This window comes from Madurella fahalii, assembly GCF_045866475.1.
Source record: "Madurella fahalii IFM 68171 DNA, scaffold_3, whole genome shotgun sequence".
NCBI lineage: Eukaryota > Fungi > Ascomycota > Sordariomycetes > Sordariales > Madurella > Madurella fahalii.
Window position 1 is genome coordinate 3,722,316 of NW_027263973.1, and position 13,667 is coordinate 3,735,982.

The 13,667-nt window shown below is 54.4% G+C and overlaps 3 protein-coding genes across 3 annotated transcripts; all 3 read right to left on the minus strand.

The window, feature by feature from the left end:
• Positions 1-264: 264 nt before the first annotated feature.
• On the minus strand, positions 265-1,299 carry MFIFM68171_06561 (uncharacterized protein; the record flags this gene model as incomplete). The annotated part of the gene is made up of 4 exons (XM_071061981.1): positions 265-371; positions 437-629; positions 720-1,177; positions 1,239-1,299. 4 exons carry the CDS (start codon positions 1,297-1,299, stop codon positions 265-267), a joined length of 819 nt encoding a protein of 272 aa, XP_070918082.1.
• A 1,808-nt stretch (positions 1,300-3,107) lies between these two features.
• XYN2 (Endo-1,4-beta-xylanase 2) lies at positions 3,108-3,869 on the minus strand (the record flags this gene model as incomplete). The annotated part of the gene is made up of 2 exons (XM_071061982.1): positions 3,108-3,516; positions 3,583-3,869. The coding sequence occupies 2 exons, from the start codon at positions 3,867-3,869 to the stop codon at positions 3,108-3,110; spliced, it is 696 nt and encodes a 231-aa protein (XP_070918083.1).
• A 1,726-nt stretch (positions 3,870-5,595) lies between these two features.
• Positions 5,596-10,820, minus strand: MFIFM68171_06563 (uncharacterized protein; the record flags this gene model as incomplete). Its single annotated transcript, XM_071061983.1, has 2 exons — positions 5,596-9,632; positions 9,752-10,820. 2 exons carry the CDS (start codon positions 10,818-10,820, stop codon positions 5,596-5,598), a joined length of 5,106 nt encoding a protein of 1,701 aa, XP_070918084.1.
• Between the last annotated feature and the right edge of the window lie 2,847 nt (positions 10,821-13,667).

Genomic DNA, 13,667 nt, shown 5'->3' on the forward strand with positions numbered 1-13,667 from the left:
GACATTGGGCATGTCGGTAAAAGGCCCCATCATCAGGTCACGGATGATGTCTTGTGGCCTGGGGAAGAAAATACCTGGGCCGGTAGGGGCTTTGCACACCCGAGTGCACTGCTGTGCCCTGGCAGGTCACAGCCAGGGTACCTACCACTGCCTTCCCTTCCACTTGGAGTGTCGACCGAGGCCCCTTTTTACACTGCTACATATTGCCCATCTCAACTCTTCCCCGGCCGTGATGCGGATATTACGAAACCATCATAGACATATTTACCCTGTCCAGACAGCCGGTCCGGGAGGCTTGTACTCGGTCAATTTCATATCCTCGACCTTGACCGGGCCACCCATCAAATCCTGGTTCGCGGGCACAAGGAGGCCTTCGAGGCAAGTTTTAAGTCAAAACACAAATAACAAAGAAACAGTGTTCGGAGGGGTTTCTTACCTGGATCCTCAGCTTGATACGCGCCGGGAAACCTGACAAATTCCGTCGGGGTGCCTCCGCCGGGGCCGATGATGTTGACAAAGGCGCAGTTGACATAGAACTGCTGGTAACTGACCGAGGTAGTGGGCATGAAATTCTCGATACGCATCAGGTACTTGCCAGGCGGTGTGGTTCGCGGGATGGTGAAGTTGAACTGTGTGGGAATCGCGCTATCAGCCTCCCGGTCGCTCGCAAAATTGAAGAATTCTAAACCGGGGAAGGGGGCGGAGCGGGGAGGGCCTACATCAGACACGTTGTAATAAAGCGACCAGTGGCTATCATCCACAGGCCCTGCATAGGCGATCTTGAACCAGTCTCCGTCGCCCTTGTAATTCTGAAGGTCGTCGTTCGGAGCTTTAGAGAGATAAATCTGTCCTGGACCTGGATGCCAGAACACTGGATATTTGGCGCCTCCGGGCGAACTGAAAACACCGTCTCTATTCCCGTTGCCGTCAGTCGAGACGCGAAAACCCACTTCGGAGCCGGCGAGCACGTCGGCTACCTCAGTTCGGGGTGCGGCGTCGAATGCGGCCCTGCCGCAGGTAACGTTCGGGTTGTCGGGGCCGATGATGGGTGTGAGCTTGTAGCCCTGGTAGTACGGAGGATATTCATCGGGGTTGATTGCGAACGGGGGCTGGACGTCAAGAACGTATTTCCATTCTGGGGCGGCGGTGCCGTTGACGAGGAGGATGCCGTGGATGTCTGAGTCGGGTTAGTCCTTGAGCGTTTAGTTGCTTATTTCATGTAGGGAATTTGGACTGACTGTGACATCGTGCCCCTGGGGTAAGGGCGGCACCCAGAAGCGCGAAGAGGTATTGTTTCATTGACGTAAAGTTATCGACAATGTCGGGTAGGACGGAATCTCCAGCTCAGCAGCGTCGAGCATCCCCAGGTATCAAGACGACTTAAATACATCAGCCGGGATCATCTGGCGTAGTACAGGCCGCAACCTTGTCTCCGAGCGACTCTCCGCATCCCCGTTAAGACACACTTCGCAATACTCCAAATGGCTTGATCATCGCACTTGTAATGGGTACGAGCCACTCAACGACTTGTGGTTAATGAAGCTGCTGTTTAATCTAATTACTGAGTGCGGGGAAATCCTGCAAGGGCCGTGTTGCAGTCTGAGTCAAAGTCGGCTAATTGCTATCCATTACCCATGGCCTAGAGGCTAGCAGACAACGGAAGCCATCCCAATGCCGCACGGACCGGGGCGGATACTTCCATGTGAAAGCAGAAGTTGTTTCTTCTCTATGCTGAGAGCGGGACGGGACGGGACGGGACGGGATTGTCGTCAACAACGGAACAACATAGGGCCGCGGCCAGTGGTGACTACCTCACTACCTTAATCCCAAACTTGCTAGGAACACCCGCACTGTGCGGGAGGGAAGTGCCGTGGCAATAAAACAATCGGACAATCTCCGACCCACTCGCAACAATGGCGGTGCGAATGGGAGTCTCGAGGTACAACAAGTTGTTTGACGGAGGGCCTACTCTTCCTCAAAGAAACCCAGCTGCATTTAGTATGCAAATGCGAGTCAGATATATGGGCTAAGGGTGCACCGTATTTGATTCTTCGGTCCCAGGATCGGGTCGATTCCTTAGGTACAGGGCCAGCGAAGAGCGAGGCAGTCGAAGTCGGAGATATCGCGCGTATACCGCAAGGATAATGTTACGCTGGTTATGGTGCGGTAGGTCAGAGCTAGATGGAAGAGGTAACCCCTGGTATAGGGTTTTGAAGGCCATGAGGAGTAACTCAGCAGGCAGTTCCGTGGGTACGTTGATAGGGCCTCAGGTGAATGAAGCACCCCAGCCTATCGACCAATATAATTACCCCTAGCAACAACCTACCGAGAACCTATAACTAAGGTTGACGATCCGCTCTACTACCTGTAGACTCTGCTTGGTAGTTCTCTCTCCACCGATGAGATAGAGCAGTTGATAGACGGCTAACGCCTGCCTTGGAAGGCTGTATGCTCTGTCGAGTTGGGTGGTGACAGGAATTGTCTCAATTTGGGTAGAAATGGGTATAGCTAAGAGATACAATTTGGGAAGTTCTCGGCATTGCACAGACTAGCTGGAACACTCGTTTCTATAAAACTGATAATGCTTCTTGGGTGGTTCGAATGGCGTTCTTGCCACCATGGCCATGCTTTGACCAAGGTAAGTACATAATATCGAACTAGGGTAGTCCTCTAAACCGTCAAACATGAAACACAATTATGCGGTCAGGACATTGGAAGCGTAATTTACATAACAAGTTTGATTGGTCCTAGAAATTGATGTTGGATTATCTCCCCGACAACCTCACACCTTATATGCACCCATGATTAGCACCGTTGAGCTCCCCCAAACAACTAACCACAGGACTATGCCATTGCCTTGTGCCGCGCAGTATCGGAAGGGCTGGATTTTATCCTTGAACCAAGCGGAGAGGTGCCTATAGCTAGCCGAGTCGACCAAGACGACATAGTTATCGTCATAGTTGTCCGGTTTTTAAATGTCGCAAACCACGTCTAGTCTTTCAATGTTGGGTGCCATGGCGCGAATTATGCGTTCTATAACAAGTCAGCCGGTTTGCGTCTGTCTTGTAGTTTGTAGTTACAGATGAGCTTCAAGATGGCGTCAAGACCTACCAACGGGTTTGGACGTAAATGTCGGAAGAACCGCTGCTCTGGTAACCTTCGGTGGCAACAATCTGATAGTAGTGCTGCCCAAGGTTCATACCATGCTGAGCCCAGGCGTTGAAGTGGTTCTGCATGGTAACGGAGCCTCCGACGCGCTTGGACGTGCGGACAGACCAGTACTGCTGAAAGGTCCTAGTGCCGTCGATGGAGGGCTGGTTGTAGCGGGTTGAGACGTAGATGTTGTAGCTGCCGCCATCGGTCTGGAAAGTGCCTTTGTACTGGCCCCCGCTGCTAGGATTGTAGGTACCATAGGACTCAACGACATAGTACTCGACAAGCGGGTTGCGTGTCCAGCCATAGACGGCCAAGTATCCGTTGCCGCTCGGGTTAAATGAACCACCGTAGTTGATCGTTCTGTAATCAAAAGTCAGACATCTTCCGTTTTCAACGGTTCATTGACTCCCAGTGGGAAAGCCTTACCGGCCAGTACCAGGGTTCCAGCCCTTACCACCGACAAAGTTGCCAGTGTTTCTCCAATTCACCTGGTATCGGCTACCCTCAAGCATAGTGTAGGTAACCTGGCCGCCTCCGTCGGACCACCAGGAGTAGAAGTACCCATTGTGGTAACCCTCTGAGTTAGGCGTCACCTGGCGCCTCTCTAGGGATTCGGTCGAGTTTCCATCGTCACGCTCGAGGAAGTCGAACGGACGACCAAGCGCAGAAGTAACTGCCGTCGCGACGACGAAGAGAGACTTGAATGAAACCATGGTGGTGAGGTGAGAAGCGGTGCTTGAGAGCAGTCCGATGGCCGTGGAGTTGAGAGTTGCGCTGGTGATGGGAGGATATTCACGAGCGACTACCCTGCCTTATATAGACTCAACCGCATCGATGTTCTATCATTCGACTTACAAACACGCAGCTCGTGAACGTTTTCCGCGCCTATCACAGTCGACTCCGATTTCTGGCTAAATGGAAAACTGGGATGTATGCGTGGAATGTGTTCGAGTCGGGACGAGCCTTCTCTGGCGATGAATCTCTCTGCCCGAATGACCTTGATGTCCGAGCATGGCCCCCCAGTTATTAGCCCCCCCTGCTTCGCACCGTGGTATTCAGGACAACAAATCCGCTTGGCACGGAACCCAAGAGCCCGGGTGCTAGTGGCCAGCGTTCTAAAGAGGACATAGCTAATTGGTCCGTTTAGACCAAAGAGAAGGGGCAATCGAGAACACCACTGGACATATGAGCCCAATCTTCTCACGAGAAGGCGTGCCAAGACTCGAGTGATTTAGCCCAAGGAAGAACTACGACTATAGATAATAAAATATCGGTACGGCAGCGTACCGGTCTCGAGGAATCGCTGGGAATGTTGGCAAGAGTTGGACCGCATCGGTCAATGATGTCTTAGTTGAAGTTCTGGCCGACAAGCGTGAGCGTCGATCGTCCCAAAGAAGGTTAGCTACTAACAAGGATCATGCATGCTCAGAGGTCTGAGACTGCAATAACCGGGTTCTCGGCGCCCTACAGTCCCGCCTCTCCGTTCATTGTGGAGGCTCATTCCCCGGATTTCTGTGCCCAGGAAGGCTAATGCCCCGGATCTCTTTGCAGCTTGTGGAGGACCATTCCGCGGATTTCGGCATATGGGTATTCAGGCTGAATTCGCTGTGGGGATCAACACAAAGTCGCAGCTCTCGGCTAAAGTCAAACGATAGGAGCGTCGGATGGGCCAGCGACATGACGAAATACGCGTGCGAGGTTGTTCGCGTAGCAACTATCCCAAGACAAAAATAGGTCAAGGGAAACCAGAAGTCACTGTGAGAAGGCTTCTCGACAGCTGTTGGCGATCTTTCGGCTGCTAAGTTGCTCCTTAACCGGCTCAGCCGTATGTGGGCTGCGGCTACCCTCGGCCACAGCCGGAGCCACAACCCCTGCTTCGATATCTTGAAGGCCCGGTGTAAACATGTGAGCAGAAGCTCGTCCGGTCCTCTGTTCAATAGATCTGTCGACACTGCAGGGCCCTACATGGGCTCAACTCTCAAAGCTTGGGTTACTAGTAAGCAGAGCCAGTCCTGGTCGTTGCTCCTTGGACAGGTGAATCAGTTCAACACTCTTTTCCACACATATTGCAGGCTCCATTGACGAGCTTTCCTTGCGTGCAAAGCGATCTCCCTCTGACCAGAGGGAGCTTTATCTGCACATGTTGCTTGACCTTGTTTTTGGTGCAGGGAGCCGATGTGTGATGATGTCGCCTGTCCTGTCCTGTCTACCTTATCTATCTAGCATTTGGCTACCTTTGCCCTCCCCCTTGTTTTGATGGGTGTGTGGGTGTAGATGTGTGTTTCTGCACCATTTCAATATAACTGTAAACAATCCTATACCAGTTCTAGATCCTCTTATCATATTTATTTAGCGGTAAATTCGACTTTAGAAACACATACTAAGCTCCAGATAATACCTCACTAAATTCTCTATCTTCGGCGTCCGACGTATAATTCATCAAACCTCCACGTCCACAACCACCTCCTCACTCATCACTAGCACCCCATTCTTCTTCATCCCGATATGCTCCCTCCCCGCCGGCGCAGCATGCATCACAAGCTTAACCACCGTCTCTCCATCCCCACCGCTCACCTCTTCCCTCGTCTCCTCCTTCTCTTCCACCTGGACCGCCTCTTTCCACATGAACCCCTCGTCCTGGCCCCCAAAATTCACCTCAGCCCGGATCGGATCATGCAACCCCACCACAGGAAACAACCTCCCCTTCACCCCCTTGAACTCCTTCTCCAGCCTCACCCCGTTCCGCGTGAACCACACCTCCCCCTTCCCCAAGTCCACCCCGCACCCGACCGTATCGCCCACCCCATACCGCAGCTCCTCCAACACCTCCTCCTCCTCCACCTTCTCCGCGCTCTGGGAGCAGTTCCCGGAGAACCCATGGTACGCCCACGATTTCGCGCCCGAGAGGTTCTCCTCGAGGGGCCACCAGCCGGGGAACTCGAGGGCGGCGCCGCCGAGGGTGCAGAAGCCGACGGCGACGTCGGCGTACGGCGCGGGGCGGTTGGGGCGGAGGTCGGCGGGGAGCTCGGTGAGGGTGAGCTCGAAGTAGTAGCGCGCGAGGCCCGGGGGCAGGGGCTTGTCGGCCGAGACGCAGACGCGCTTGCCCGAGGTGTGGACGATGGTGCGGCCGCCCCCGCCCCCGTCCGCGTCCGCGTCCGCGACGGACTGCGCGCCCACCGCCGTCGTGGCGGGGAACTGCGTCGACCACCGTGTCGGTAGCAGCGCGGCCCACGCCGCCTGCTGCTTGAGGAACGCCTCGGCTTCCGCCTGCGCGAAGTTGCGCGCCAGCTCCAGCGGCGTCCAGCCGAAGCGGTCCGGCCGGTTGAAGTCGGCGTGCAGCCGGGCGAGCTGCTCGAGGAGCCTGGTGCTGCCGTTGGCCGCGCAGACGGCGACCAGTTCGGCGTCGGATACCGCCGCGGACGGGTCGGCGGCGATGAGCGTCGAGATGATCTCCTCGTACGACGAGTTCTTGCGGGCCAGGGACCACTGTTCGTAGGCGAGCGCCAGAGCGGTGCGCGATCGGCTGTCCCGGATGGTCACGTCGGGCTTGGGGACGGCGGAGAGTAGTGCCCGCACGGTGGGGGCGTGGCCGTTCATTGCTGCACGGTGGAGGGCGGTCATGAATTTCTTCGTGTCAACGGCGTTGATGGCGAGGGCGGCGGCGTCGTTACGCTCTTCGGCGAGTTTGACGAGCCTCGACACGACGCGGTCGAAGCCGTGGCCTGCTGCCTGCCGAAGCGGGCTGCGTCCGCTCCTTGTGGGCCTGTTGATCTCGGCCAGTGGCACATCCTGCTCAATGAGGGCATCAAGGAGGGCCAAGGCTGCATCCTCATTTTTGCTGAGGCAGGCAGAAAAGAAAGGCGACCATCCGTGCTTATCGAGGGGGTTCAAATCCTTGCTGTGCTCAATGAGAAGCCGCACGCAGTCGGTGAGGCCTTTCCTCGCGGCAGAATGCAATGCAACCCTGTTGAGCTTGTCGGCTATATCCGGATTGGCGTTGTGCTCCAGCAACACGCGCACGCAGTTGCTGTAACCGTAGAAAACGGCCTCGTGGAGGGCGGTGGTGCCGTGGAGATCTGGGTCGTCAATTTCGAGTACCTTGGACCCGAGCAGGATCTTCAGATTGTCGACATCGCCAGAGGTGCAGATCATTTGTAGAGGCCGTATAGAGGCGGCATTCTCGGCGTTAGTGTCGGCGTTGTGTTTCACAAAGGCCTCGAGTAAGGGTCCTGGGATGTCTCGCCGGAAAAGCAGGACGTGTAGAGGTGGCAGCTTTGACACATCGGCCGGATCTACCGCATTGATGTCTGCCCCGTGGGCGACTAGGAGATCGATCACCTCGGGATCCTCGCCTTTGGCAGCGACAAAGTGCAGCGCGGTCCAATGGTCTTCCGAAGAGCTGCTGACGGGATCTGCACCATGGTCGAGCATTATCCGGACACCCTCAATGCTCCCCTCGCCCCTTAATAGCCAGAGATGGAACGCACTTCGGCCCACTCCATTCTCAGCGTTGAGGTCGGCTCCCTCGGCCAATAAGAGCTTGATCATCTCCAACCGACCTTTCGAGCATGCCGCAACTTGCAAGGGGCTGTACCCGTTTGACAGGCCGTTCAGGTCCTCCGCACGATCAAGCAGGTGCCGTGTCCAGCTGGTGAGACCGAAATACGACGCCACATGCAGTGGCTTGTGAGGCACATTGCTGTCGCGGAAGAAAGACTTGCCTTGTTCGCCAGGATACGTGACCTGCCAGGCTGCAAAGACGTCAGGTGTCTCAAACACGAACTTGTCGAGCTCGCTCAGCAAGGCCGCCCAATTGCTGTTGGTCTTTCTTTCCTCTGGTGGCCACAGCCGTTCAGCCTCGAGGATATGGTTTGGCCAATACTGGACCTCATACCGCACCCGGGGTGGACTCCGGTCCTCGTCGACGCTCTCGTCCTCACCGCCATACAGGAAATCGTCAGCCGACATATCATATATGCTGGGCATCGTGACGTCCTCGTCGTCCATCGAGTCTTCTGTGCGGTAACCGGCCTGAAACGCCTCTTCATAAGCCGCGGTCTGGTCTTCTTGCTGCTTTGTTTCCGCATCCGTGGGGTCGGCTTGTGGCTGAGCTTTAGCATCAGCTTCGGGCTCAGACGGTTCAGGAACTGCTGCTTCGGCGTCGGCCTCATGGGCGTCTTTTTCGGCTGCTGCGGGAACCAAGCCTGCCCGCCTTTGGAATAAGGGGTTATTAAGATGGCGCAAGCAAGTGAGCGCCATCTGCAGATGGCCTTCCTTGGGGTCCACGACAATCTTGCGAGGAGAATGATCGGTCCTGCATCGGGCGCAGAGCGGCTCCTCATTCTCCGTTTCCTGGGGAACGTCCGTCTCCGACTTCAGGAAAAACTCGGCAGCTGCCTCGTAGTCGGCCTCGGCAACGAAAAAGGCACCATCGGGTAATCGGAAAAGTTTCAGGAACGGGTCGATGGCTACCCGCAGTTGTTCAATCTCGAGAACCGAGATTAGCGGGAATCCGGACTCCATGTCGGCATCCTCCAGATCGTGGGTTTCAGGGTGAGCATCATAGGTCCCTTGGAAAGCATCCATCACCTCCCGGGCGAACGGATAGCCTGGAAATTCGGGAGAGAGAAGAGACCAGGTGAGGGCGGAGCGGAGAAGTTCCAGGTAGTTGGGACTCATCTTGCGCAAGGCTTTGCTGTACGTGTCGCTCGTGCCGTCGGGCAGAAGCTCCAACCTCTTGGACAACGGACGCTTGAACGGCTCGCGCATGAACGGAATCGCCGTGTTTCGCACGTAGAGGAATCGGGAGCGAGCCTTGGCAACTATCGCGCTCTTTGCCTCCTCTTGCTCGGCTGCCGACAATCCAGGGATTTCTTTGAGAGCGTCCGTGATGACAAGCTCAATATCCTGCGAGTTGCCCAAGCCGACGTCGATGTAGGTGTCCGGGGCCAGTGTCAGATCGTTAAAGAACTTGGTCGACGAGCCGCAACCGACTAGAATACTCAGGCGGAAGTCGGCCGTTTCCGATGTTGTTGCGACGAGCCCCCCTAGCTTGCGGTGAAGCTCCTCTTGGTTGTGGTCATCAATGGTGTTTCGGTCCAGGCCGTCTAGGACAAGAACCACATCTTTCTTGAGCAGGGCGGCTAGTTTGGTGAAACCGTCGGTGAATTCCGGCAAGCCGGTGTTGTCTTGGCGCATATGGGCCGGTATAAGGCTGTTTTTAGCCTTTGCCTTCTTGAACACGGCGTTGCAGGCCTCGAGGAGACCGACATGGTCCTCGCCCTGGGGGGCCAGATTGTAGAGCTGGGACAAAAATGTGCGGCATATGCTGTCGGCTGTATAGGACTGGCTGTTGCTGAGTCCGGCGCCGCCGCCTACTGACCCGTTGCAAGACACGTAGAGAAGTGCTTTGTCCTGATCCGCCGTCCGCGTGATGCGATCTGCGATAGCGGCTACGACGTAGGATTTGCCGCACCCTAGGAAGCGTTAGTCTAATAAGAAAGAAGGAGAAGAAGTAGAATAGCAGCAAGGAGGGAGAAAAAAAAAAAAAAAAAAAAGGGGGGGGGGGGTAAAGGCACGTGGGCCGGGCGCATACCTTCAGGTCCGGTAACACAAAGCATGGTATTCCGCTGCCAAGTTTCCCAGTTCTGATACGCGTCTTCCTCAAAGACCCATTGGCAAGTCCCGGGATATATCGCGTCGATGGCATCTCCAAGAATCTTGAAGGATCCCTCCAGAGGATTGAGCGTCTCCTGGTACGTCTGGAAATCGCCCATGGCGTAGTCCCACTGCGTTTTCCGCTTCGTAGAGGCCTTGATGTCGTCCAACCCCTTGAGCAGAAGGTCAAACTTTGCATTCGCCTCATCACGCAGCTTCTGCTGGGTTTCTTGGATGTCGGTGATGTTCCTCACGGTGCCCTCAATGCCGGCCAGGACGACGGACATGTCTTGGAGCTGGGTGAGGGTCTTATCCTGGAAAGCACCCTGGCTCTCCTCGAGGATCTTCTTCTTCAGCGTGGTCACGGTGTTGAGCTTGTCCTCAAACTTGATCTTGGACATGCCAAAGAAGTCCTTGAAGCCATGCTTGATACGGGTCAAGGCGCCGGCAGTCAGGTGGCGCTTGATGGCGAACGAGAAATCAAGGACGGCGGCGTAGGCGCTGATGACGTCCTGAAACAACTTCTCAACCAAGGGACTCGGCTTCCAATTGGACTTGGACCTCTCATCGTACAGACGGTCGTAGTGGCGGACGATGATCATAATCTCGCTGATGTTGCTTAGGCCGGAGCCGAAGAAAGTGTAGAGGTCGTAGTTGCTGTGGATGGCGGTCAGCGTGAGCTTGACGGCGTACCAAGCCATGCCGACGCTCTCGGGAGCGCTTTTGGTGACAAAGTCGCCGGCGGTTATGAAGTTGTTGATGTTGGTCATGATGTTGGCGATCCATGACTCGGGAATCTCGACGTCGCCAACCTTGCGACCTCCATACTTCTTGCCGGCATCAGCTTGCAGGACCTCGGCAGCCTCTTTTGTTTCTTCCGGAGAGGCCCTTTCGCGCAGGAACTCGTTCAATAGTTCCAGCTCCTTGCCAGTGTAGCGATTCGAAGCACTCTTGCTAAAGCGATCTAGGGCCTCATCGTACAGGCTCACGTGGGGGCTGCCCTCCATATTGGTTCCTGTGCCGCAACGAAGACGGGACTTGGTCACGACTGCCCAATATCAAAACAAAACTGGGGGGCACACGGTGACCGGACGATACTCCGGGTTGCCAGCATCATTATAACGGCAGAGTCGTCGTTGGGACCTGGACCCAAGCATGCTCGTGTGAGGGGGCGGGGCGATTAGTGTGTTCTCTGGGCGCTGGTGACGGGTCCCACAGGGGTACGAATTGGCTGTTGGGCAGCGCTGAATGCCGCCGAAACTGCACTTCCAATTGGCTTAACGAGCTGAATCCGGCTGCCTGATTGCCCCCGCAATGTCAGATTTTGGGCTTGTTACAACGGGCGAAGTGAATTGACTCTATCGCCGTGGTACGGTAATGGTTTCCGCACTGGATAGAAGACGGAAGAGGGAGGAAGAGAAAAGAACGGAGAATATAACCCTAATAACAGATATGTCTTTAGAAGTTAAAGGGGCAAGTGCTTTTGATGCTTTCACGTTGGATATTAGTAGTCCGCGTTGTCACGAGCCCTAGTTGATGTCGGGGACTTACCATCGAAATACTGTACCAGCAGGATAATTACAGTCCCGCTAGGCAGTCATATCCATTGGCTGGAGTTGGAGAAGATGCGGTGCATAATTACCTAATTATCACCGTCGATCGGGCGTTGGGTTTGGGGCTGGTCTGATATGCATCATCATTCTATTGGATCACACGACTCAAGAGCATCAATAACTAAAATAGCGTCGCTGACAAAGCTGAATCATCACTGCCTCTCGTAAGCCTGAATGATGTTGCACCATACAGTGGTATGTATATTATTGGCATGCTAGGCGGTGGCTTGGAGATAGGGCAGATCTGAGCACTGCAGTTAGCGACGGATCTCACAGAGTTGATCAACACAGGGTGCTTGCTTGCGTTAGAAAAGGACCTTTTTTTAAGTGTTCTCTTTCGGCCTGTGTACAGCCTCAGGAAAGAAAATGCCCAGAATTCTCACAATATGATGACGCCCGTACCCAAAATAGAGATTTGACAGAAAGCTTAAACAGGAACATCCCGTTACATGAATACAGACTAAACCGACAATTCAGCCCGTCACTAGGAGGAAAGTGTCCGCAACCCAAGTTTTGAACGTTTCCTATAACGCGGTCTGCAAGGAAATCCGTCAGCGCAGGAATCACCAGCCCCTCCGTATATCAGACGATACTGTAACCTTAAGAACTCCGAGCCCCTCGTTTAAAGCTCCTTCTTCACAACAATCCGCTTTCCCTCAGCTTTTTGCATTCGGTGGCGGTTTCGTGTCGCCAACCCCTTCAGGTATCTGCGCATATCGGACCGTTTTTTGAGTCGGAGCCATTCTGGCGGTTCTGCCGTATCCAAAGTAGTGCGCCTAAACTGGAATTTACTGTGCCGAGCATACCATGCCCCGAGATGCCGCACAACAAAACGGCGATGGTAGTTGGCAGCGTAGTCATGGATTTGGTCGCTGAGGTAGAGTAGTTCTAACGCTCTGGTCTTCATGCGGACGTCCCCTTCCCATATTTGCTCCGCCCACAGAGTCTCCATAGGAATGAGAATCAGTAAATGACATGAGTTTCTATAGCGGGGGGTGACTCACACCGGTACGCTTATCTCTCCAAACTCTGTAGAGTCTCCAAATGGAGCCGCACGAGGTAAACCCGAAAATCTGGTATCTCCAGCTTTCCTCGCTCTGGTACTCGGCCAGGTTGTCTGGATTTCGAACCAACTTATCCATCATGTCTCCGTACACCATGAAACTTGTGAATAACTGGTTTTCGGCCTGCCGTGCCATGGATGACCGGGGCTTGGCTTCGTAGGCAGCAACTGGGAAAACGATATCGGCATTTCCCCACTTACCGTCCACGATTAGGCCACAATGGGCATCGTTCATGATTGAGCAAAGACTGTGTCGGGAAAGCCCCTTGTCCAGTTGTGAAGCGGGGGCTTGGGATTGTTGGCAAAGCGTAGAGTCGTCAAAAGTCCTAAGGCCTATGGTTGCGTCGGGGACTCTCCATTTGACGATGGATTCACCTTGGTCGTCTTCCGAAACATAATAGACTCGTCGCTTGTCCCTGTCGGAACTTGTCAGTTCAACTACCCATATAAGTGGAGTCCAGGCAGGATTAGAATGAACTCACATCGCAAGCCTAGGATCACCCATCATCCGATTAAAGACGTGACAGTTGCCACCTAATTCCCAGCCAAACTCTGAACAATAACTCTTGTGATGGTTAGCTACGCATTGAGCAAATTGCTCGGCCCTCTTCATCAGGTTAGCTAATTTTCTCGCATTAGACCTCGTGCGACACTCCGGTAGATTAGGGGACGGAGTGAAGAGAGGACTTGAATCCCTTGATTCCGTGGGCCTGAACGAGTTGGAGATCCTAACACCGTTCAAAACCCTTGGCACTAACGACACAGCGACTTTCCCTTGCGATGGCCATATGCTACCCAAGCTCTGTGGAGCTGATGACTCTGGCTGCCGTTCCATAGCTGCAGTGTCCAAGAGCTAGTAGCGGCCGAAGGGGAAGTTGATGCTGTGACAAGTGTCCTTGTAAGGATGTCCACGACTCTCAAATGATCCAAGGAAAGGAACGGAATGAATGGTTGATATTTATAGACAGAAATTCATAGAAACACACCATTACCAATCTATCCAACTCTAGGAGGCTAACAGCCAGGCAGCCACACGGCCTATAAGACGGCCGACGAGGCTAGGCTTGGTGATTCATTCGCACGGAACGCCACACAAAACGCTCAGCCCCGGCTGCTCGTTTGTGGCGTGGCTGGCCAATTCCAGGGTTCTATTACAGGTCGATGACGGGAGAGTAGTT